The sequence below is a fragment of the Sciurus vulgaris genome (genome assembly GCF_902686455.1).
Source record: "Sciurus vulgaris genome assembly, chromosome: 10".
Taxonomy (NCBI): domain Eukaryota; kingdom Metazoa; phylum Chordata; class Mammalia; order Rodentia; family Sciuridae; genus Sciurus; species Sciurus vulgaris.
Window position 1 is genome coordinate 79,352,428 of NC_136470.1, and position 24,954 is coordinate 79,377,381.

Here is a 24,954-nt window from a genome sequence, read left to right on the forward strand (position 1 = left end):
TTAGGGGAGTCTTTTAAATAAAATGGGACCTTGTTTTTAGAAAATGCCTTCTGACTTTAAAATTTCTTTCTCCCTGTCTCCACTTGAAAGAATTCAGATTGGGTGCCACTCACCACCCTATCACACTGCAAATCACTGAAGACAATGGCAGCAATCAGTCACTACATGGAGCTGACAATCGAACCTGTGCAGCAGGTGAGTGGCCAGCCTGGGCCATGATTGAGTGTCTCTAAGAGTAAGAAGTAGTCCTGGAAGGCTTCCTGGAGGAGGTGATTCTGTAGCTGATGGGAACCATGTGAAAAAGGAGCTCTACAAAGCTGCAGGTGGGACAGATGGAAGGAAGTGGGACAGATGGAGGAAAGTGGGACAGATGGAAGGAAGTGGAGTGGAGGAAAAAGACTTTTCTTCTACCCTCTTAGGTATAATGACTGAGGATTGTGAATCAAACCAACAAAAGACAGTTACGAGTAAGAGAGAGCACACTTTAGTTATTTGTACATGGAAGTTCACGAAGAAAACTGTGCAGGAAAGGCGGTTGGGGGCTTCTGGGGTGGGGAGGCAAGGCAGGGAAGGCGAGGGAGGAAATGTATGGTAGTTAAGGGTTGTCTCCTTAATGCCACAAGTCTCCCGCCATGAGAGTCCTCTGGAGGTGCCTCTTCCCAGGGCGCAAATGGAAGCTCCTTTGTAAATATAAATTTCCTTTACAAAAGGAACGTTTACACCCATAGGTCCTGCATCCTTGATCAATTCACTGCAGATCAAAGATATGTGAAAGAAAATTTATTTCTGTGCTGAAAATGTCATCTTTTTTAGTTGTCCTTGTCTCCTAGAGAATATACTTAGCAACCATTCGCATGGCATTTACTTTGAATTAGGCTTTAGGTGTATCCAGAGATGATTCAGAGCGTACGGAGGCTGTGTTGGATCACATGCACATACTACCCCATTTAGCTAAAGGACTTGAGCGTCCATCAGAGGGGTCCTGGACCGCTTCCCCACTGACAAGGGATGACTTCTCCGCTTTAGGCAGTCAGCGGGAGGCACATATCTTCTCCCACTTCTACTGCTTTTCGTTTGTGTTTAACTCAAAATAATCCATAATAAGCCAAGAAGTCGTATCTGAGGTGCCCTATTTCTGTTACCCCCCGAGAGTAAGGGAGGTAAAAAGGTACAGATCCCCACCCAGGGAGACTGGAGCCTCACCTGGGAGGCTTCAGTGCTAGACTCGAGGTGGGTCGTGCATTTCAGAGCCTCACTGGACCTTGCTGGGTGAGCAGGAGAGAGGAGACTAGGAGCAGGACAGTCAGCCAGGGCAGTGGTGAGTCCTGGGAAGAGATGGGGCAGGAAGAGCAGAGGTGGAGTTGAGAGGTGGGAAGTGGAGCATGCGAGATGCCAAGGATGTGGGGTCAAGGGGAAGGAGGGCTTTGGATGACTCCCAGGGTCCCAGCCCACGCTCCAGGTCCTCAGGGGAGGAGGGTTGAGAAAGAGGTGAGAAGTTCACCCCCTCGTCCCACTATTCCGTAAGATTCTTCCTGTCAAGGTCACTAGTGACCTTCCTGTTGCTAAATCCAGTCATCTCTCTTCTGATTTCTGTGGTTCCTGTGCTCCTGGCTTTCCTGCCCTGCTCACAAGCTATTCTTTCCCCCATGGCTTCTGCTGGTTCTCCTGGCAAGCTTGGCTTTAGAGCAGAGGGCCCCCGTTTCTGGGCGTGCCCTGGGGGACCACAGCCCCAGCTCTCACTGACTTCCCTGGTTTGCAACTATGCCCTCTTCCTCTCCACTCAGTTCCAGTTCCAGCTGCCACACGGCGTCTCACACATTAGCCTCCAACACAGAATTCTGGATTTCCTGCCCAACCCGGCTTCAATCCCATCTTCCTCATCGCGGTTAATGACACCCTTGTCCATGCAGGGGTTCAAGCCAGAAGTTCCTCCCTTTGCCTTTCTACACCCCATGCCCGCAGGCCACTAATGGTTTCTGTAAATGCTTCCTTTAAAATAAGTCTTGGGCTGGGGTTGTGGCTCAGTAGTGGAGTGCTCACCTAGCATGCGTGAGGGACTGGATTCAATTCTTAGCACTGCATATAAATAAATTAATTAAATAACTAAGTAAATAAATTAAATAAAGGTCTATCAACAACTAAAAAAATTTTTAAATAAAAAATAAAATAAATAAAATAAGTCTTGAGGGCTCAGGATGTAGCTCCGTGGTAGCACACTTGCCTAGCATGCACAAGGCCCTGAGTCCAGTCTCCAGGACGAATAAAATAAAATGAATTGAAATAATTAATAAAAGAGACCAGCAGCTTCCTAGCTGGTCTTTGCCATTGCTACTCTTGTCCTGCCCCCTCCACCTGCACCAGCAGCTAGAGGATCTCATACACACTGGTCACGGTCTTGTTCTCGCTGTATTAAAGCACACTTCTGGCTTTCCTTTTCACACAGAAAAGAATCTAAACTCCTTTCTTTTTTTTTTTTTTTGGTACCAGGGATTGAACGCAGGGACACTTAACCACTGAGCCACATCCCCAGCCCTTTCTTATATTTTATTTAGAGACAGGGTCTGGCTGAGTTGCTTAGGGCCTTGTTAAAGTGCTGAGACTGGCTTTGAACTCTCAATCCTCCAGCCTCAGCTTCCCAAGTAGCTGGCATTACAGGTGTGGGCCACTGCGCCAGGCAAGAACCTAAACTCCTTACAGAGACTTTCAAGCCCCTCCGGCCCAGGCCCCACTCCCCTCCGTCTCCTCTCCTCTTCCTGCTTCTCCTCTCGGCAGTGCTGCACAGGGTGCCCCACCACGGAACAAGTGCCAGCCTGCCATGGCTGCTTCTTGCTGATCTTTCAGACTAAATGTCACCTTCCCAGACCCCCAGGGAGAAGTAGCTTCCACTACTCTGTCCTGTCACTCCACTACCTCTTAAGTTCTCTGCAATGCATGTCCCACTGCCTTTTACTTTTCTGAGCTGTCCATCTCCTGCTGGGGTGCAAACTTTGTCTCCTGTCTTGATTACTCCAGTACCTATAACCAGGGAATTGTGACCCCTTGGTAAAGGGAAGTTTTGAGCACATGCTCAGCAGTGTGGTCCTTGCCCAGCTACCCAGAGGACACTGGTGCTGGGAGTGAGTTTGACCTGACAGATAAGCTTTACACCCAGCTGTCGTTGTTCTTTGAATGTTGGATGCAGCCACCTCTGTGTGTGATGTGAATGAAGGTCAGAGTTAGAGTGTGCTGTCACAGTTAAGAGCCCACTTCAGCCATGAAACCATCCTTCTGATGATAGGGAGAAGGGCGACTGGGTGTTGGGAAGCCCTCAGGAGGACACAGGGAATTCTGGTGGCATTTGGCCAAAGCTTTGCACTAGACGATTTTAAATCATGGAACTATCTTCTGAAAAAGAAGCAGTGTGCAGGGCTGGTATGTATTCTGGTAGAGAACTTGCCTAGCATGCTCAAAGCCCTGGGTTCCATCCCCAGCACCGCGGGAAAAGAAGGTGCAAAAGATATGTTCGTTTTGATCTGGAAGTCGGGGCTGCTTGGATTCCTGCTGGGGTCCCGCCTGAGAAGGAAGAGCATGTTCCTCTTTCTTCTGCTCCCACTGAAGTCCCCAGCTGCTTTGAGCGTCTGCCTGCCTCTTCCTTCTGCGTCCACCAGAGGGCGAGAGGTGTCCCAAGGAAGGGAGTCCAGAGCCTCACAGTCCATCCGGCCCTTGCAGAAAGTCCTTCTTCCCTGGGCTCCCTGGCTCCCATGGCAGCCTGCTTACTGAGGGCTACTTGCCAGGCTCTGAGCAAACAATAACCACCAACCCTGCCTTGTGCATATTATGGGATAGAGTACTGGTCTAAGTCCTTTATATAGATTAACTCTTTCACCCTCATTGTCAACCCTTGAGATACTATTCTCATTTTACACACAGAGAGATTAAGCAATTTGCTCAGGTCACACAGCTGAATGGTGGTAGATTCAGGATTGAGACCTGCTTCTACCTGAGCTTGTGCCCTGCCCGCCTCTGCTGCCCATCCTCAAGCAGGTGTCATGGCTGACTCCAAGTAAGTGCTTTATAAACAGTTGTTAATATTAATACAAATTATCATAACGGCCCCTGAAGTAGATGCTATTATTAATTCTATTTTTTAATCTTAACTAATAATAATTATTTTAAGTTGAGTCACAGAGCAAAACATGGCAGTGCATGTCTATACTCCCATCTATGCAGTGGCTGAGGCAGGAGGATCATTTGAGCTGGGAGTTCAGTGCCAGCCTGGACAACATGGCTAGACACAATCTCCAAAACAACAACAACAACAACAACAAAAAAGCCAGGTGCAGTGGCACAAGCCTATAATCCCAGCAAGTTGGAAGGCTGAGGCGAGATGATGGCAAATTCAAGGCCAGCCTCAGCATCTTAGTGAAATAAAGCATCAAAAGGGCTGGGCATATAGCTCCATGGTAAGCACCCCTGGGTTTTTATCCCCAGTATGAAAACAAAACAACAACAATAATAACAAAAAAAGAGGCACAGAGAGCTAAGTAACTTAGCTAAGATTCCACAGTTAGGAAATCACAGAAATAGGTTTCAAACTAAGCCTCTCTGAGTCTGGGGCCTAAGCTTTTATGAAGAGAACATGCCTCCTCTGCTGCCATATTGTACCTGCTCAGTGGTTTTTTTTTTTTTTTTTTTTTTTTTTTTGGTTTTATCTTTTTTTAATGAGGGGGCCCCAGTGAGCTAGGTTGTGGTGAGATAGGTGCCCAGTTGGTTACATACACTGACACAGATCCTGTTTGAATGGCCATCTGGAAATGGGTAATGAGAGCCACAGGGACATTCCTTGCTTTCCCAGCAACCCTTGCTAACAAAGCGCCAATCCTAAGGGGAGACTTTCAAGAGGTGCCAGGGGTGCCGCCCATCCATCAGTCCAGCTTCAAGAGGGGCACGGGGCCTCATAGGTCATCTGCCTTATCCTTGCTTGAAGCATTTGAAGATTCTGTCTTCTTTGTTGACTCGGGCGTAACCGGGCCCTAGGAGATTATAAGATTTATCCCTGTTGCCTGGGAGCCACCTGCTTCTCCACCTCCGCCCACGGCTTCCTGTTTCAGCACCTTCTCAGGGGGGCTGCAGGGCTGGCACCTCACCCATGTTCCTAGACTGAACACTGCTTTTATTTCTTTGTGTACTTTCTCCACCTGTTCCAATGATTCACATGACACTGTGCATTTAACCCATGGAGGGTCAAGCCCTTCCTGATTTGGGGACAAACACTCCCAGGCATTCTTTTCAGATATCCAGAGCATTTACACCGGGCCCTGTGACACTCCTTCAACAGAGGCAAGGCAGGAATCGCCTCCCCCTTGGATAGACCAGGAAACTGAGACTCAGGATCCATTTCCTTCTGAGGCCCAGAAAGCAAGTGATCTGCTTCTCTGTTGTGGTGTGGACTGTCCGGAATCCCATATGACTCTGAAAGTCCAGTGAGGGAGTTTCTCTGATCTCTGAGGAAGCCCCCTATGAGTCTTACCAGGGACTAGATAGATAAATAGATGATCTTTCAGGTTACCTCTTCCCTTACCTCCCAACTCTCCCAAACGCTCTTTCATTGGCTGCCATGGGTGTGAGTTGGTAAAGCCCAGATGGAGTGCATTTTGGCAAGAGCTGAATAACACATGCACACGCCCTTGGATTCGTCGGTTTCCCTCTAGGAATTTATCCTCTGAATACCCTGAAATGTTGGATATGCAGTGTAATTTGCTGTGGTCAGGACTGATTGTAAATAGAAGGGACCAGAGGCACCTAAACATCCAACACCAGGGGACTGATTAATAGATTATAAACATCCTCTATGGTATCCCCAAGCTCCAAAGCTTCGCAGATAGAACTATCCCAAGGCACATTGTTAAGTCAAAATAAATAAATAAATAAATAAATGTGTAAGAAAATATAGAGTGCACTAGAATTTGTGCAAATGGGGGAAACTGTGTGTGTGTGTGTGTGTGTGTGTGTAAGAGAGAGAGAGAAAGAGTAAGATCTGGAAGGACACAGGACCTTGGGCACTACTGCGTCAGGGTGGTCAAAGGGTGGGGGTACAGGGTGACCACTGCACACCCTTTGGACCTTGTAAAATTGAAGTGTGTGGACGATTGACAATTCAAAAATTGACTAAAACAAGTGTCCGCGCCGGCCCTTTCCCACACACCTTGCAGGCAGGCTATGGTGCCATGAGACTGCCTGGCGATGGACAGACCAGCACAGGAGATGCGTCCCTGCAGGAGCCCCCCTCGTACCCACCCGTCCAGGTCATCCGGGCCCGAGTGTCTTCCAGCAGCTCCTCTGAGGTGTCCTCCATCAACTCGGACCTGGAGGTACAGGGTCTGTCTGCTGGTGGGTGTAGGGATGCGTCACTCACCAACACTCGCCTGCCTCCTCGGGCTTGCACTGCCCTTCTCTGATCTTGCCAGTGAACCTCACCCTGCTGTTAAGGAATGCACCTCTGCGCAGCTCCCAGTCTGCCCCAAGAGCTTCCCAAACCAGCTCTGGACAGAGAAGAGGCCCCCATGGTCAATCTGGTCAGGGGAACACTGTGTTTTGGAGTTCAGTCTTGAGGGATCACTTGCACATTTGAGTCCCACAGAAGTAAATGCATGAATAATAAACTTCTTAAAGTTTCAAAAAGTCTTAAAAGCTGGGGGTGTGGCTCAGTGGTAGAGTGCTTGCCTAGCATACACCAGATGCACCAGGCCCTGGGTGCCATCCACTGCAAAAACAGAAGGAAAGAAAAGAAAAAAGCCTTTGTGCTTCCCAAACCCATTTGACCATGGAAGCTTTTCATTGTCCCAGCGAATGTCACCTCCTCCTGTCATGCCAGCAGTGTCCCACACAAGCTACACACTTTATTAACTTTGCCTCAAAACTCATGTCACATCTTGGATGCCCAAGCAGATGTGACTCTCATTCCTGAGCTGTTCCATAGCTGTAGTTCCTGGTCCCATTCAATGAGGAAGTTTGCATTTGTCTGAGGGAAAAAGAAAATGAGGACGAAGTGGTGGCCATGTGCATGTTGGCAGAAGGGTCCCAGCTGTCACTTTTTGGTGAGGGAAGGACTGTCTTTCTTTCTGAGTTTGTGTCCTTCCACCATTTTTGGTGTTAAGTGCCCTTTTCGAAATGATGGTAATAACAGGTGGTAGTCAGTGTTGAGTTTTTGGTTTGGGATTGGTTCCTACCCCACCCCACCCCACCCCCAGTACTGGAGATCAAACCTAAGGGTGCTTGACCACTAAGTTGCATCCCCAGCCCTTTTTATTTTGAGATAGGCTCTCCTTAAATTGCTGAAGGTGGCCTTGAACTTGCTTTCTTCCTGCCTCAACCTCCAGATTTCGGGGGATTACAGGTGTGTGGTATTGCACCTAGCTTGGTTTGGTTTTTAATGGCCTCATTTGGCAAAATAATCAGGCATCTATCCCAGGTGTCCAGATTTATCAAAGTTATACTGGACCCTGAATCCAAAACTCAGAGCCATTGACTGGGATAAAATCCAGAGTCCTTAATGTGATATTCTAGACCTTTCTCAGTCTGCCCAGCCTCCTGTTCTTCCCTGCCCTCACCAAGCTCTCTGACCTGACTGTAGACTCTTCTTTGTCCCCAGGCCTTTGGGCCTTACCTCCTGTGTAGCCCCATTTCCACGGGTCAGAATCCTATCCAGATGCCACCCCTGGGAGTGACCACCCCCATCAGTGGCCTTTTCCTCTGAGTTCCTAGAACACACTGTCTCTTGCACACCTCCATTTTGTGTGTGCATGGTCTGGTGGGCTGTGGGGTGACTGTCATCTTTCTCTGTCCTTTGATCCTAGAACACAGTGGGCGTTGAGAGCTGGGCTGGAGTTAGGACTTCTCTACCCTTTGGGGCCATATTTCTGTGTCAGTCCATGTTGTGTATTTCTTGGCTCCAGTTTCAGAACACGCGGGGACACCCAGGCCCCTGGCAGTCTCTGCCAAGGCCTAAGGCTAAGAGAGAAGGGATGAACTGGACACTGAATTCAGTGAGGAGCAGGGACAGGCAGGCTGGTGAGGGCAGACTGGGAGGAGAGGGGGCAACATGAGCTCTGTGGAAATAAGGGTATCTTGCTGCCCACCTCAGCTGAGATGAGAACTGGACAGGGAATGTGGAAAATTGAGAAATCTGTCCTTGTGGCTGGTTTGGGCCATTTCTCTGTTTTGCAGTCCTTGTTCTTCTACTCTATTTTCTCTCCATTTTTAGAAATTTGTTGTTTAAAATATGTCAGTTCCAAGGATACAGGGTCACACTCTTAAAGTAAGCAAGTAGAAATGAATGCTTTTGTCCACATTAGAAGGAATAATCAGAAGCCCAGTCACCCCAGCCTCTCCCCAGCAGTCTTTCTGCTTCACGCCCTAAAACATACATGCGCTCTAGATAATAAGGCCACAAGGGGTTCCATAAAGAGATAACCTCGCCTTTAACTAACCATACACACAAGCAGATCAAACAGAATTGTGAAGCTCCCAGTATTGATTGTTTAATCTCTGAGCAGGAGGCTGTGTAGCTTTCTTCAGGTAAATGACCCATCACGGGTTCTGTTTTTAAACACAGCTCACCTGTTCAGAAGGCTGAGGTGAGAGGGTCACCTGAGCTCATGAGTTTGAGACCAGCCTGGGCAATGTAGTGAGACCCTGTCTCTAAATGAAGAAATAAATGTAATACATGGTTTTGGTAGAAAATTTGGAAAACAAAGAAAGTAGAGAAAAAAATTAAAATGAGTCCCCAAGCCCACTCACCAATGTGGGATTGAGCGTGCTTGACATGCCACCCCGGTTTTTGAAGTAGTATTCCCTGGAGATCCTGCTTGGTTTGTGGCTGAAGGGGAGGCGTGGCTCAGCAGATGGGTTAACAGTCCACCTCACCAGGCCATCTGGTGACTCATTCAGCAGATGTGTTCTGAGGGCAGGAATTGGAAGGGAAGATACCTGAGGACAGATGGACTGGCCCAAGCCTGCCCCTGCCTGGTGGGTCTGGTGCTTGGTAAATTGGCCACAATCCAGAGTCTGGTCCTTCACCTTACACCTTGTCTTTTAGGAGTGTGACAAGATGGAAGCATATAGATGAGTTTCGGGGCTTAGGTATCACTTCCTGTGGTTTGTGACTTCTCTTGCATAATTTACATGTTTCATGGTGCTGGACTCATATAACCCCAGGCGTCTCTCCCCACTCTGGCCTGCCCATGCCCTGGCCTCTGCCCTGGCCTCCACTGAGGCTGGCTTCCGTGGTCTGCCTCTTACTGACCACCTGGGCTTCTCCCTGATCCCTTGGGTTGACAAGTGAATGCGTCCCCAGTCCCACCGTGCAGGCGCAGGGGAGCTGTTCTGTATGTCAGAGGTGATGTGTCCGTCTCCGCCACGGTCCGTGATCATCTCATAACTGACCTTGAGGTGACATTTTTATGTCGTGTTCTTGGGTGTGTGCTCACTGCTCTGAGCGCCCCATCCTGCCGTGGGCTGGGGGAGCAGGGAAATGAGCCGGTCTCAGCACAGAGTCTCCACAGCACTCCAGTCCACGAAGTGTCTCTGAATCCATTTATAAAGATCACGGTACTTGCCAAAGTGCACGTGTCCTGTGCCGGGCACAGGGTGGTGCAGTGACTACACCAGAACTCTGTCTAGGCAGCCCTGAAGAGCAGGGGACTAGGACTAGAGGAGTTCGATTAGCCAAACAAATAAGGAGGAGAAGAAAGGAAAGGAGAAGGAGAGAAGGCAGACCTGGAGTTTGAACCCAGCCCCGTCTGCTCTGAAACCGCCCGTGTTGACCACTGCACTCCACTGCCTTGCAGAGACTAGTACCCAGAGGGCTATGCAGGACCGTGTCTGTTATCCATTATTCCCACTGAACAAATGAGAAAACTGACTCTGCCCAGGAGTCTTTCTACTCCCATGGGTTCTGCCTTTCTGTTCTCAGGGAACGTCCTAAGTAAGAGCAGATAAACACTGGGATTCACAGATGAAGCCAGTGAAGGCAGAACATAGGAAGGGATGAGGCGGACAGGACCGCGGTGCTGTGGGAGCTCCCCTGGAGGGAAACTTGGATTGTTCTTGCCTCTCTCCAAAGACCCCACGGGCTGGATTGGTCAGGGTGCCAGATGACAGGTTTGAGAGCCCCAGTGAGACTAACAGCCACAGACAGGGACCATTCACCTGGGCCCTGTAATTTCCAGATACCTCCCAGGAGGTGGCGCCCTCCACACACCACAGCTCCTCTCACTGGGCCACCACCCACCCCTCCAGCACAAGGGCAGCCCCACTCCTGGCACAGACGTCCAAAGGGCACACTGAACAGCTATTGAGTAAGGGTCACTGGGCTCATGGTCCATAGGTGGGGGGGCCAAAGGGACACAGTAGCAGGGCTTGCAGGAGTGGCCTGTCACTCTCCAGGAAGCCATATAGGCGCAGTGCTGACTTTCCCCAGCACTGGAACTGCTGAAGATGTCCCCCTGTGCCGAAAGGGGAGTGAGGGTGAGTGTAGAGAGAGACTTGGGAAACTCAGAGGATGAAGCTGGTGGAGGGCTGGCGATTGCAGCTCCTGGGGCTTTTGATGGCTTCTTTTTCTTTTCTTCTACCTTTTGGATTGTGGGATTCAAGAAAAGATTGAGTCCAGCTCTGTGACAAGAGTGTTTATGACAGGTAGTTCATCTGTTCCTTCTGGGTTCCCAGCAAGGACACAGGCCTGGTATAAGCTGTGTAGGAATTGTGCAAGGAGCTGTTTCTGTCGCTGGAACAAAGGGTGCACAGTGGAGATGTCCAGGACAGGAGCTGCTGTAGCCGCGTGTGTGCACAGTTGTGCACATTGAGTGCATGCAGCATTGTGTGTGTGTGGCATGTAAATAGCGCCAAGCACCAGACTGCTCCATCAGAAAAGGGTCCAGTGTTCCTGCTAATTCTGCGCCTCAAGCTCTTGATAACCAAGACTGCTTATCCTGCCTCTAAACCACATCCTGACCCAGTCAACCAGGACAGATTCCCTTGGTTAAAGCTGTCATTCTTTTAGGAGAAAAAGAAGAGAACTGACTATGAAAGTGCTAATTCTAAGCCAGGCGTGATGGCACAAACCTGTTTTCTGACTTAGGAGGCTGAGGCAGGAGGATCACAGGTTTGAGGTCAGCTTCAGCAACTTAGTGAGACTCTGTCTCAACAAAAAACGAAAAGGATTGGGGGTATAGCTCAGTGGTAGAGTGCCCCGAGTTCAATCCCAATAATGGGGGCGGTGTGTGAATTTTAGAAGAAAATTTATATAAACTTGAAGAAGGAAGCTAAAAGGCAGCAGTAGTTCATCTGTTCCTTCTGGGTTCCCAGCAAGGACAGGAATGAAGTCCAGGATGTGGCTTCTGCCCTCCACAGGCCTTTTTCCCCCCAGGAAGGTGAAGACACCAGTCATAAGAAGCAGTACAACACAATCTGTCCTGAAGTGCATGGGGCATCTGGTTACCCACTGGTGAGGAGAGGCTTCACTAGCCCCGAGGGAAATGTGGGCATGCAAGGGAAACAACAGCGGCCCAGCAGAGAGGTACATGCAGGGCTTGTCTGGGGCTGGGACCTGCACTGGACTTCTCAGGTTGTAGTTTCTCCCTCTGTAAATGGGAATTATGAGACCTAGCCCCCATGTGACAGAGGGATTGGAAGGGTTCAGTGTGGGTACTGCCAGCTCTTGCAAGAGAACCAAAGGCACCACCCATTCATTTCTCTCAACCTGGTCTGGAGAGGAGATGATGAGCCCAGGAGGGTAAAGGAGGCTTGGCCAAAATCAGATGTGAAGGAGATTTGAGAGGCTGTAGAACACTGTCCACACAGAGGCCACTGTGAAACTCCAGCTTCGAACTGGGCCATCTGCAGGGAGGCCCACCTAGCAACGGAGCCCTGAGTGGAAGATGCATTGTTGGAAGAGGCAGGCGGAGGGCAATTATGCGGGGTCAGTTCTCAGACAGCTTCTCTCAGGAAAACAAATGGGCAACTCACGCACACACTAGGCCAGCATCCTTGCTAACATGGTTGCTGGGTCTGCCTAGCTCCACCCAGAAACCTCCTCTGCTTCCAGGTCTCGAGAGCATTTCCAATTCTACTGCCCTGGTAGGCTTTCCTTCCAGCCCTGGGGTGCTTCTGAGGATGCTGTGTCATCTCAATAAAGGAGGTCTGTCCACAGTGGGTCAGAACTTTGCTGTCACTGATCCAGCTCAAGAAAGGCCTGTGCAGACCTGCATGGAGAAGGATTTGCATGGCCAAACCAACCAGTCACGGGGACATGTTTTGCTATGAAAGCTTTCCCTTGCACAGAGCACTTCAGGACCTTTGGAACATTTCCCTTCTTCCATGCCACTTCTTTCCCTCCATAACATCCTGGGAAGGAAGAGCGTGCAGGAAACAGGGCAGTTAGGGAGGAGGAGATACAGCCCACTGCGGGTGATGCCGTGGGTGATCCAGAGTAAGTGCTATGGAGTTGACTAATTATCCTGGACAATATTTATCATCGGGTTCTATATTTAATAATTTGTGTATATATTTTATATATTTAGTATGTACATTGTATAGTTTGTGTACATATTTAATAATTTAGGTTGTATATATTTATATATGCTTTAAAAAGTAGGACTGGCATGAAATTCAGTGGCAGAACAGTCACCTAGGTTGGTCATGACCCTGGGTTCAATCTCCAGCCCACCTCCCAATAAAAATAATAAATAATAAAAAAGAAATAGAAGTGATGAGGGGTTTTTTGATTGTTGTTTGTTTGTTTGTTTGTTTTCCCTGTAATGTTTTAAAGGGACTCTGTCAAAAGGCAATCCATTTAATGGAATCTGGGAGACCTGAGGCTGGTGTGTAGCTGGCCAGTCTGAAAACATTACGGCCCCTGCCAAGTCCAGCACCATCTCCCTGCCCAGCCTTGGGAAAAGTCACTTCTCCCCAGATGTAGGAGGAAGGATGGTCTCTTAGGGCCCACCAGCTTCCATACTCTCAAATTTAAGAAAGTGACTTATTTCCTCAGTGACTTAACCATACCTCAGATTCCTCAAGAATGAGAGAAATGTTGCCACATGCTGTATAGACAAGAGCTTCAGGGTGCCTCTCCCAGAAGCTTGGGAAAGTGTGCTTTCTGAAATGCGGTGAATTGTGTGGCGGGATGGCCCAGGCCTGAGGCTGAGGCAGGAGGATCGCAAGTTCAAAGCCAGCCTCAGCAACTTAGCAAGGCCCTAAGCAACTTAGGGAGACTCTGTTTCTAAATAAAGTATTTTTTAAAAAGAGCTGGGATCTGATTCAGTGGTTAAGTGCCCCTGAATTCAATCCCCACAACACATATAAAAAAAGAAATGAAGTGAATCGAAATGCCACATACTGTGGCCCACAGAGACAATAGACTCATAGTCCTGAACACAACTTAAGAATATATGGAGCTAACTGGAGTAGTCCCAGCTACTTGGGAGGCAGGAAGACAGCTTGAGCCCAGGAGCTGGAGGCCAGCCTGAGCAACACAAGCAAGAACCCAGCTCAGAAAAGAAAGAAAGAGAGAGAGAGAGAGAGAAAGAGAGAGAGAGGGAATGAACGGACATGTGAAAATGCTCGTATGCAGTGGTAGAAAAGCTATTTGCATAATTTTACTATATTTCATTATAAATATATATTAATGTATATGTTTCAGAGGGCTGTTCAGTAACAGTTCATAGAAGAGCTCTTTAGGGATAGAATGGGACTTGTGTTTTTTGGAAAATTTGTCTATGATGAACACATTTTGATTTTTTGTTTGTTTGTTTGTTTTTGGTTCTGGGGATTGAACCCAGGGTGAGGGGGGAGCGCTTAACCACTGAGCCACATCCCCAGTCTTTTTATTTTTTATTTAGAGTCAGGGCCTCGCAAAGTTATTGAGGCTAGCCTCAAATTTGTAATCCTCTTGCCCCAGCCTCCCAAATAGCTGGGATTACAGGAGCACACGCTGTGCCTGGTGCACATTTTGTTATTCAAGCAGGGAAAAGACTATAAAATGTTATTCATTTATGGTGTTTGGGAGGTGAAGAGACATCACTTAAAAAGATTTGAGGCAACTGTTCTTAGGACATTATCATAACTCACTTGAAACAGTAGCTTTTTATAAAGAAAATCCTGACTACTATCTCCACTAGAGGGCACTCTTCTCCAATTTTGATACTGGAGATTTTAAAGGCAGTTCTAAAGTTTTATTTCAAACCACTTGGGAAACTCAAACCTATTTATATGTTTGCTTTCTTGTTTGTTTGACTTTAAATAAACTTTTTATTTTGGAATAATTTTAGGTGCACAGAAAAGTTTCAAGATTAGTACTGAGTTCCTGTATGCCCTTTGCCCAAGTTCCCTAATGTCCCATCTTACATAACTTTCCTACAGTTATCAAAATTAAGAAATTAGCATTGGTACATTACTGCTGACTAAACCACAGGCTTTATTTGGATTTCACCAGTTTTTCCACTAATGTTCTTTTTCTATTCTAGGCTACAATCCAGGACACCATATTGTATTTAGTAATTTTTTTAAAGAAACAAATACACACTAACTGTAATAATCATAAATTACCATTACATTTTGCATGAATACCTGAATTTCCAGAAAGGTGCAGGGTAGCATTTTTATTTAATTTCTCTTATTAGCCACCCGGTGCAGTGGTGCACACCTGTGATCCCCACAACTCAGAAGGCTGAAGCAGGAGTGAGGCAGGAGGATAACAAGTTCCAGGCCAGCCTCAGCAACTTAGCCAGACCCTCAGTAACTTAGTGAGACTCTGTCTCAAAATAAAAAATAACAAGGACTGGGGATGTAGCTCAGTGGTTAAGCACCCCTGAGTTCAACATCCATTTGATAAATAATTTCTCTATTTCCATGACATTTATAAGTTATTAAACTTTTTCAATCCCTAATTTCTATCATCTGCATTTCCGTTTTTTGCCATGTTTGTGGAACCATCATTTATGTTGAGTTTATGTTCCTACAGCAGAAGTCAGTAAAAGATTAATGCTAGCTGGTGGAGCTCAGGGATAGAGCGTGTGCTTATTAGCATGTGTGAGACCCTGGTTTCATCCCCAGCCCCCCCCCCCCCCCAAAAAAAAAGGTGAATGCTAAGGAATTGCCATGGATTTTGTTAGGTAGAATCATAGCATTATGTTTAGGATTTTTTAGAAAAAGTCTTTATGAGATACGTTCTAAAGTAGTTACAAATAGCCCGTCACAGTGGTGCACGCCTGTAATCCCATCAATTTGGGAAGCTGAGGCGGGAGGATCTTGAGTTCAAAGCCCACCTCAGCAATGGCAAGGTGCTAAGCAACTCAGTGAGACCCTGTCTCTAAATAAAACACAAAATAGGGCTGAGGATGTGGCTCAGTGACTGAGTGCCCCTGAGTTCAATCCCCAGTACCAAAACAAAAACCAAAAACAATAAAGTAGTTACAAATGAAATTATTTACTTTAAAATACTTGAGCAAATAAAGATTTGGCCAGAAGATCAAATAAAATAGATTTATCCATTATCACTCATTAGATTACTTTTACACTTTTCTGTGTGATTTAAAGAAGTTGTTTAAAATGAAAATTTAAAGGAGTTGAATAGCAGAGTCTTTGTTTTCATGTGACAGTAACCCTGAATCTTGTGCACAGTTAGTAAGGTTAACAGACATTTCACAGATCAACCTAACACGTCTGCAGCCCCCTGCTGTGTCAGAACTACAGGGCTCCCCGGCTGCGCAAGCGCACTGGAGGAGGGAGAGCTGACCTTGGTGCCCGCGCTCCAGGAACCTGAGTCAGACATACTTGAGGCTTGGAGTAGAACCAACTCTGCAGTAAATGCTGATTAAAAATGAATCTTGGCTGGTAGCAAACACCCCGTATTTCAAGGTGGGGATTTTATTTGCATCTCTCTTTCTTAGTTTTATGGATTTGTGTTGAATCATCTCAGCCATGTGGTTAGATCTATTATTATTATTATTATTACTGTCCCTAATAACTCTAATTTATAGTAATATTAATTTTAAAATCTCTATAGTCATTTTTCCCAGGGCCTGCAGCCCTTCATAATAATTGTGATTATCCTTTTGATCATTCACTAAACTGTCACTGCTAATAACTGCTGCTTTTCTGCTTGCTGAAATCGGCTGTCCCTTTGCCCTAAACCATCTGAGGGTTTGTCTCCTGGCTCCCTGAGCAGATGGGCTGGCACTGAGATCTGCTCTGCTATGCTGTATGATGGTAGCAAAATCAGTCCAACATTTTTTCTGTCTCTCTTTTTATCCTGCAGCAGAAGTATTGGGAGGCCCTAAACTCGGAGCAGGTATGGACAATCATGCTGTCTCTCTTCCAGGAGGGACTTCTATGGCTTGATTTCAGTTTGTTTTTGTTAGACCCCCTTGGATGGTGGATACATGACAAATTCCATTTTAAAAAAAATAAAATAAAAGCATGTAAAAAGCAAGAGAAGTTTGAGGTCTAGTGGGATTTTCAGGGCTGTCTTGGTTCAAAGATTTTGTGCTTTGTCGGGTTTTCAGATAAGCCCATACTATCCTTTAGGGACTCAGAAAATATGCATAACCCAGTGAAGATCCATAGTTTGGAAAAGAGCCTATGTGCAAGCAAGAGTTGCTGTAGGTCACCAATGGTAGTGCTGGTTTGACGCAGCTGCAGCAGTTGATGTGATAAATAGTCCTACACATTTGTCTTTCTGAGGGAGGCTAGGGTTGTGGCTCAGTGGTACAGCACTTGCCTCGCATGTGTGAGGCACTGGGTTTGATCCTCAGCACCACATAAAAATAAAGGTACTATGTCTTTCTGAGACCTGGGCACCTGGCTGCTGTCACCATGCCATCTTCATCTCCCAGTAATAGATGAGCAGGTTTTATGACAACTACCTGTGTTGTCGTCTCCCAGAATTGTTTCTGATATAAGTACATCATCTTTTGCTCAAATTATTTTTATGACTGGTTTCTCACAATATTTTTTATTAAAGTGAAGTTTTTAACTGGGCAGTGGCACATTCTTTAATCCCAGTTACTTGGAAGTCAGAGGCAGGAGACTCACAAGTTCAAGTCTTATCTCAGCAGTTCAGCATTTTCTCAAAATGAAAATAAAAAGGGCTGGGGATGTAGCCTAGTGGTAGACTATTTCCTAGCATGTGTGAGACCCTGGATTCAATCCCTAATACCAAGCTGGAGAAAATGAAGTTGTGTTTTGTTGTTGTTGTTATTTATGTTTTCTCTTTCTTTTTTTTTTTTTTTTTTTTTTTTTTTTTTTGCCAGGGTTTGAACCCAGGGGCATTCAACCACTAGCCACCAGCCATTTCTATCTTTTATTTTGAGAGAGGATCTTGCTAAATTGTTGAGTCTGGCTTTGAACTTGTGATTCTCCTGCTTCAGCCTCCTGAGCCACTGGGATTATGGATGTGGCAAAAAATGAAGTTTTAAAACACATTGTTCTGAGGGTTCAAAAGAAAGAGATTTTAAATGTTGTCTAATACCTAATTCATTTCAAAGAGTTCACCTGGTCAAAGTGGCAGGTCGTTTCTGTTTGTAGGCAGCTGACTTGGTCAGGATTAGCAAGAATAACTTTAAGAAATCATTTAAACAGCTGGAGCCATAGTTCTCAAACATCAGAGCATCTAAGAAATATCATAGGGACTTGCTGAAAAGTCAGACCATAGATCTCAACTGCAGGTAGGAGCTGGGGTGGGTCCTCAGCATCAGCCTTTTTAAACAGCAGCCCAGGTCCTTCTGGTGGGGTTGGTCCAGAGCACCTTCTGAGAACTCTGATCTAGGACCCAGGCCTCAGCTCAAAAACTGCATTCATCAGAGAGCACACTTCCATCCTCTGAGAACAGAACAGGCCCATACTTGTGCCACTGGGGAAGTGGGTCACAGAGGCTGGCTGGTGAGCTCTTTTACTTGGAATCTTTGATAATGTCAGGAAGGAATTTGCTTAAAGGTGTCCAGCCAAGTCTGCAACCACAAGTAAATGAGAAGTTCGCACCAGGAGTGGCTGGCACAGTCCCAGACAGGTACAGCAGGCAGGGCTGCATGAACCAAATTAGCTCATCCCCAGGCCTCTAGGGTCTTTTTAATATGATGGGTTTTTAAATCACCAAGTAGTAGAACTTGGTTCAATTGTTATCAAAATTGAATCAGGCTTTCTTTTCAAAACAGAGCCACAATGTGCGTTTTATAACTGGCATGACATGAGCATTATCTGGGAGACCTTATTTGGGTCCTCTAAGAACTGGATGGTTGAATTCTGCTTAAGTTTTAACAGCTGGTACAGCATCTTTTTCAGAGTGCAACTCTATACCTGGAGTCTATGATCTTTGTCCAAATACATCATCCAGCCAGGCTGCCACATTTTCCGTCACTGTTGCTTGTTGTTTCTGGGTCTCCAGATACTGTCAAATGTCACCTCATAGCTTAACATCATCAGTCATAGAAGCTCAGCAGTGGAAGAGATCTTATTGTCTAATTGCTAAAAAACTGAGGCCCAAAGAGAAAGGAAGTTTGTGACGGGAGGAGGACTTGACCCCACCCCCACTAGCAAGGGTAGCACCAAGGATTCCCTTGAGTCTTGACCATGTGCAAAGTCCTCTCTCTAATACATCATCTGTGGACAAGGGGCCTTTGCAAACACCTTCATAAAGACTTCGTGCCACCTTTCTTGTTTTAACTTTTTACCCTTGAAAACTTCAATTTCCCATACCTATCTAAGTCAGAGTGATGAAATACTCACTACAAGTGCCCACCATTCTGAATTGGGTTTTAAATGTTTATTTTTTCAGTACCAAGGATTGAACCTAGGGACACTTAACCACTGAGCCACATCCCCAGCCCTTTTTTATATTTTATTTTGAGACAGGGTCTTGCTAAGTTGCTTAGGACCTCACTAAGTTGCTGAGACTGGCTTTGAACTTGTGATCCTCCTGCCTCAGCCTCCCATGCTGCTGGGATTACAGACATGTGCCACCACACCTAGCTTAAGTGTTTATTTTTGCCAAGTCTGCTGGCCTCAAATTGAAAGGAAACCCCATGTGGGAACAAGAGCAGTCCTATGCCCTCCTCTTTAGGAGTTCATCATCTCCCTAAGAGAACAAGGCAGATGTCCAAAGAAAGGCTGTCCATGTGCAGGTGCAGATGAGTGAGTGGTAACGTAACACAAACAAGGTAGAAGCAGATGAGAGCTCACTGGGCTAACACAGCCAAGGCAGGAGGAGATATTTCCTCTAAAGAGTGGGTTGAGGCCATTTGTGATGGCACTCACCTGCAGTCCCACCTACTCAGAAGGCTGAGGATCAAAAGTTCCAGGCCAAACCAGGAACTTAGCAAGACCTTGTCTCAAAATAAAATATAAAAAATAAAAAGAAGGGATATAGCTCAGTGGTAGAGTGCTTGCCTAGCATGCGTGAGGCCCTGGATTCAATTCTTAGTACCAACCAAAAAAAAAGGGTTTTTATTGGTATTTTCCCAGAATGAATTAGGCATGGAGGTAGGAATTTTCAAGATAAAGGGAACATGTCTCTGTCTCACTAGATAAGAATTTGCTAAACATGGACAACAGTGGAAAAGGAGGTGGCAAGGAAAATGGGGCTGGTCTCTCCATGGTGGCTGTTCATTAAGTCCTTGATTTAAAGCAGTAGTTGTTCCCCTTACATGCAGGAAACATAGGCCTGGTTAACTTGTCCTCACCCATTTGTCCTTGTCTTTGCCTATGTCATGAGAACTTGGATTACATTGTTGTTTGGGGAGTGGGGATAGTAATAGATGGAAAGGATCTGTCCCACCAACTATCCTTATGTCTTTTCTCCATAGTGGGACCCTGAAGATGTCAACTTTGAAAGGAACAACGACAGCATGGAGATCTTCAGATCCCAGGTGCAGAGGGGCTCTTTGAGGACATTAGACTTGACCTCTGATAATTAGCGCCTTCAGAAATACAGTTCATCAGCTCAAAGCCCAAGATCAGGCACTTATCACTAACTGAGCAGAGATCAACCTACAGTGATACCCATGGCAGGACTTTAAGCTGCTGCAGAAGCTGCCCAGGGAAGTGAGGACCTGGAGCTAAGCTTGGCTGGTCTACATGGTTCAGAATAGAACTAGACTCTGGGTCTATGGACAGACCTGGATATTCCATTTGTTCTCAAGGTTAGAAGTTCAAAGATGGCTCCTGCTTTGTAAAGATGAGCCTTCCTCCAAAACACAATGGACCCTCTTTTCCTGTCTTTCCTTTCCTTCTATTCCCATGAAATGTAATCATAAACTACTCAGTTTATGATTTATATCATCTGCTGGATGCCAGGAATGAGTTCACCTAACAAACAAATCATGTGTTTGGACCTCAGCAAAGCCCGTCCTGCAAGCCCTGGCTTCTACCCTCCAGTATCTGCTGGAAGTTATCTATAGGACTGCTTGGTCAACTAAGTGTCTGTGAGATCAGTGGTATTGCAAGCACAAGCAAAGCCAGTTGCTCTAAACAAGAGGACTTCCTGCAGCCTGGCAACGTGTGTGGAGGCAGTGTTTGCAGGTGAGGGGGACTGTGTGCTTTAGGAGGTAACTGAAAGCATATGGAGTGTAATAGGTATGCTGGGACGTGTCAATTCAAGCATGGGCACCCCGTTTGAAAATTGTTGGTAGTATGATCACATGTGAGGGGAAGGGTGAAGGGAATGTGGTAAGGTAGGAGTAACCACTAGTGAATAAAATTTAATTGAATGAATCAAAGCATCTCACGGTGGAATACAGTGGTAAGGTAAGTCAGAATCCCAGCAGTCACACAAGTCTGCTGTGAGGGGAATTGGGAGAAATGCCAAGAAACAGCTCTGTTCCTGACTGGCCCACAGTGGCCTGTGACTCAACTGCAGCTGCCCAGTTTCTCCTAAGGGCTTGTGCAAATCCCAGCAGCCTAAGGAAGGGGGTGCTGGGAAAGTGGGTTGGATCCACAGGTCTCTGCATAGATCCTAATCCCCGGGGTGACCTCTGAACTAGAAGAGAACTCAAAGCTACTTTTTTTATTCCATTTATCAGCTTTGGGTCCCTCGTTGTCTTATAAAAGAACGCTTGTTTTGTGGTCTTAGCCAAAGCAGCTGTACTCTGAAGGAGGAAGAGGTGAATGGAGGCTCAGGGCAGAGGGGGTAGAAGGGAGCACGCCAGTAGGTGAAATGGTAGAAGCCTGGGGGCAGGGAAGGGTGGAATCTAGTGGATGGTGCAGTGTCCATTGTAGAGGGTGTAAGACACTGGAAAGGAACCAGACTATGGAGGCTTGGGAGTCGGTGCTTGAGTCTGTGGCTGATGGTCATCGTGGAAGATACCAAAGGGTGACTGACTTGCTCAGGGGCTCAGCTACTTAGTTTTTCATTCCTATTGCCAAAGCTTTTTAGGAAACAGAAATGTACAGTCACGAACGAAGTGAACATGGGGAATATTTAAAGACTACTGAGTGGTAATAGGAGGCAGGAGGAGGGGTCATCTTTAGAAAAGCAGAAGGCATAAGGATGGGATGACATTCTGAAGTTCACCTTTAGCACACACATACCTTATCAAAGGGAGGCCGGATCATGCTCCCTGAGTGAGGTATCATAAATCTGTTGAGTCCTGAGGGGAGTGGCCAATCCTCAAGAACACCAAATGATCTTGCTGCCTTGGAGTAGCACAAACTATTTGAGCTCCAGATGTTATTTGAGCTCCTCCCTTCACAAACCAGTTCCTATCATGGCCCCAGTTTGTCTCAAGTCTCTTCATCCACAGTGAACCACCCTGGGAGTTTGGGAAGTTAAGTTTGGCTTTATCATTTACTGAGAACCTGCCTGTATGAAAAGCTCTGGGGTTCTACCCAGCACCTTTGTGAAGAGGTGCCAACCGAAACACCTTTCTCCTAGTAGGAGTGGGTCTCTGTTGTGGCTTCATTTTTAGCCATTACTCTGCCCAGGAGGGCTGTGGAAGGTCCTTGCCCTGAGGACCCAAGAGGGTAGTGCAAGAGGTTACCTCCACTGTGAAGGGTGGGGAACAAACCATGCAATAATCCTCTTGGGAGAGGAGATGGTGTAATATGTCTTAGTTGTCCTACCTATTATCTGCATTTCTCAAAGTAGTTACCTAACCTTTGTGAAGTCTCAGAAAGCTTATGGTAATAACTAAGTGAATTAACATATATGAAGTGCATTATACCTGACTAACAGCAGATTTTGAAGAGGGATTAGTTGCCTTCCTCCCTATGCTTTTGGACACATGTGCTGAAAGACAGTGAAACCAAAGAATCAGATCCACAGATGGAAGGGATTTCAGAGATTTGGATCTCCTTAAGAACAACCGCAATAAGTGATTATCCAGCCCCTGCTTAAGCTCATCTCCAAAACAAAAGGAGAGATTTCATCTGCCAAAGAAGTTTATATAATTTAGAGAGAGTTCTGATCACTACAATTTTCTGAAGAGCCTGAATAACTAGTTTTCTTATCTCCCTCTGGTAATTCAGTGTGAGCATCATCTGATGATATACTCAACATCATGTTTGCTACAGTAGGTATGAGCTACTAGTGTAAGGAGAGGCCTTGGGCCAAGGAGTATGACAGGGCTCCATTTCCCAGGTCTGATTCAATATATCTGTCATTTCCCTTTCTGGGTCAGTTTCCTCATCTGTAAATTGGAAGTTAGGTTAGATTTCTTTCCTTTTTTTTTTTTTTTTTCCGGTACTGGGGATCGAACTCAGGGCCTTGTGCTTATAAGGCAAGCACTCTACCAGCTGAGCTATTTCCCCAGCCCATTTCTTTCCTTTTTTATGAATATGCCAGTCAGTATGTTTCCCACAGAAAATGAACATCTTTTTATAAACACTCAGGAAAGAGAATATTAAGACAAATTTCTGATATGTCTTGAAGATAAGTACATTATATATTTCTTTGAGTTTTACTATTCATTTAAGATGAACACAGGTGCTGGAATGTGGTTCAGTGGTGTGACTGGCATGTGCAAGGCCCTGGGCTCAACCCTCCACACACACACACACACACACACACACACACACTACACTGTGATACTTCCAAAATTCTCTGTACTTCCTTTTCTGCCCTTTATTATTCTCCTCAACTATGCAGGCGTTGACCTACTCTCTTGACTTTGTGTTTTCTGAAGTTAAGGCCCATGCCCTGGCAGAGGAGGCTCCGCTTTGAAGGAACCCAAGGTATATTGCAATGCTGAGGAAGAGCTCCTCAAGAAGTTTACACAAGCCTCTCCTGGTATTCAAGAGTCATCATGTGAGAGGGACGATCTTAAAGTTCAAGAACGATGCTAGAAAAAATAACTTAGAACATCGAATCTGCTTTTTCTTTATACAAAAACCCTGAAAGCCAAATAAGCCATGGGGGAGGTGGGGAGCATTGAGGACTGCTCCTTCCAAGCTGGGCAAGTCATTAACCAGCCTTAACTTCAACAACCTCCGTAGATCTGTCGCCTGGAGGACTCAGCACGCCCTCCCAATTCCCTAGGCCATTTCCCATCAGCGCCGGTACTGCCTGGGAGGCTCAGCCTCCTCTCGAGTCCTCAGAGGTTCTGCAGCTACGATGGCCGAGGGGTCTGGTCTTTCTCCTGCACCGGCTCCCTCTTCAGACCCCAGAGAGATAGTCCACGACCAACTGAGGGCCGGTCGGTGAACTCCTCAAAAGCGGGGTGAGGGCCCACTGTCCGCACGTGTCGGAACTGAACAACGTCTCCCCAAACCTACCTCCTGGGAAGTACTGCCCCGGTACTTTCGCGAAGAGGGCGGGGCCGGGGGGGGGGGGAATGGAAGCACGCGGCTCTGCGCTTGCGCACTCCGCGGTCACCCCCCCCCCACCGGACCGGGAGCGCGAACCCCGCCCCCGCGGTGTTTGCAGCACGTGGGCTCTTTCGTGCGCAGCCGCGGCCGGGGAGGCTGCTAGGGGTGCTGGTTGCCACTTTTCCCTCTGAGTTTTTAAGGTTAGTTATACAGTTATTTTATGGTTCCTATCGTTGTTGGGACCAACTCCCAGCCTTAGCCTGTAGTGTAAACCATTCTTTAAGTACATTAAAATTTCTCTTTGAAATAAAGGTAGTACGGGTGCGTGGTTTAAAAAAGCATTCTACCAGTTTTCTGAAGAACAGGGCCCTGCCCCTCCGTTCCCAACCTGCCTGCTTCCTTCCTCTCTCGCAGCCACGTTTGCTCACGTTCTCAAAGTGTTTTGTTTGTTCCACCTGTTTTCTCCATTAGCTTTTTGTTTTGTGGGTGTGGAACCCTGGATCTCACTCAAGCACATAGAGGTGCACCCGCAGCCTCTGTTAGTTTTGATTTGGAACCCATCTTCTGGCAACAAAGTTCTAAGATTATAGTTTCTTAGCTAGATTATCTCTTAATTTCCATTAAGTACAGGTCAAGGAGGCATAGCAGCTGGGACAGGGATACTGGCGTGTTGAGAATGGTGTTAAGAACTGTCTACACATCTGCAGGTTAGTGCGGAGTCTTTTGTACCAAGGTTTCCTAGGCCACCAGGTTATTCCACACTGGAACCCAGCTTCTGAGTCCAGGTTCTGACATCTGCCTTCAGGACAGCCTGGCAAGTTCCACTTACCTTCTCTGGACTTGACATTTCCCTCTCTATCCTTCCACCTTTTCTCTTAGCGGATTTCTTAGCAGTTGGAGTCTCCAGTGGAAAACAGGGTTTTGTGTATACACTTTTGCCACCACAGTCTTTCCCAAGGACAGCCTGGCCATGTGTGAGGGGAACCGTTTCATAGGCCTAATGTTCTGACTAACCGTGGTACTTTGTGAAATGTTCTTATCCTAAAGCTCTGATATTCAAATATAGGTTCTTAAGCTGCAGCCCCCATGATTTCCTAGGTCTGGACAAGGCCTGGGGATCTTAAGCACCTCAAGTGATTTTGTCACAGGGGATCTAGGACCACTCTTTGAGAAACACTGTCA

At 46.6% G+C, this 24,954-nt stretch overlaps 1 protein-coding gene across 5 annotated transcripts in view; it reads left to right on the forward strand.

Moving 5' to 3' along the window:
- TMEM44 (transmembrane protein 44) overlaps positions 1–24,111 on the forward strand; it is a 36,708-nt gene extending 12,597 nt beyond the window's left edge. For 3 of the 5 annotated variants that reach the window (XM_079156240.1, XM_079156243.1, XM_079156244.1), the window contains 5 exons: positions 91–195; positions 6,192–6,350; positions 16,295–16,327; positions 19,836–20,550; positions 23,151–24,111. In XM_079156240.1, the coding sequence (XP_079012366.1) occupies positions 91–195; positions 6,192–6,350; positions 16,295–16,327; positions 19,836–19,946 (408 nt within the window). In that variant the 3' untranslated portion in view covers positions 19,947–20,550; positions 23,151–24,111. The remainder of the gene's footprint in view (positions 1–90; positions 196–6,191; positions 6,351–16,294; positions 16,328–19,835; positions 20,551–23,150) is intronic. The other 2 variants (XM_079156241.1, XM_079156242.1) reach the window with 2 other exon arrangements.
- Positions 24,112–24,954: the final 843 nt, after the last annotated feature.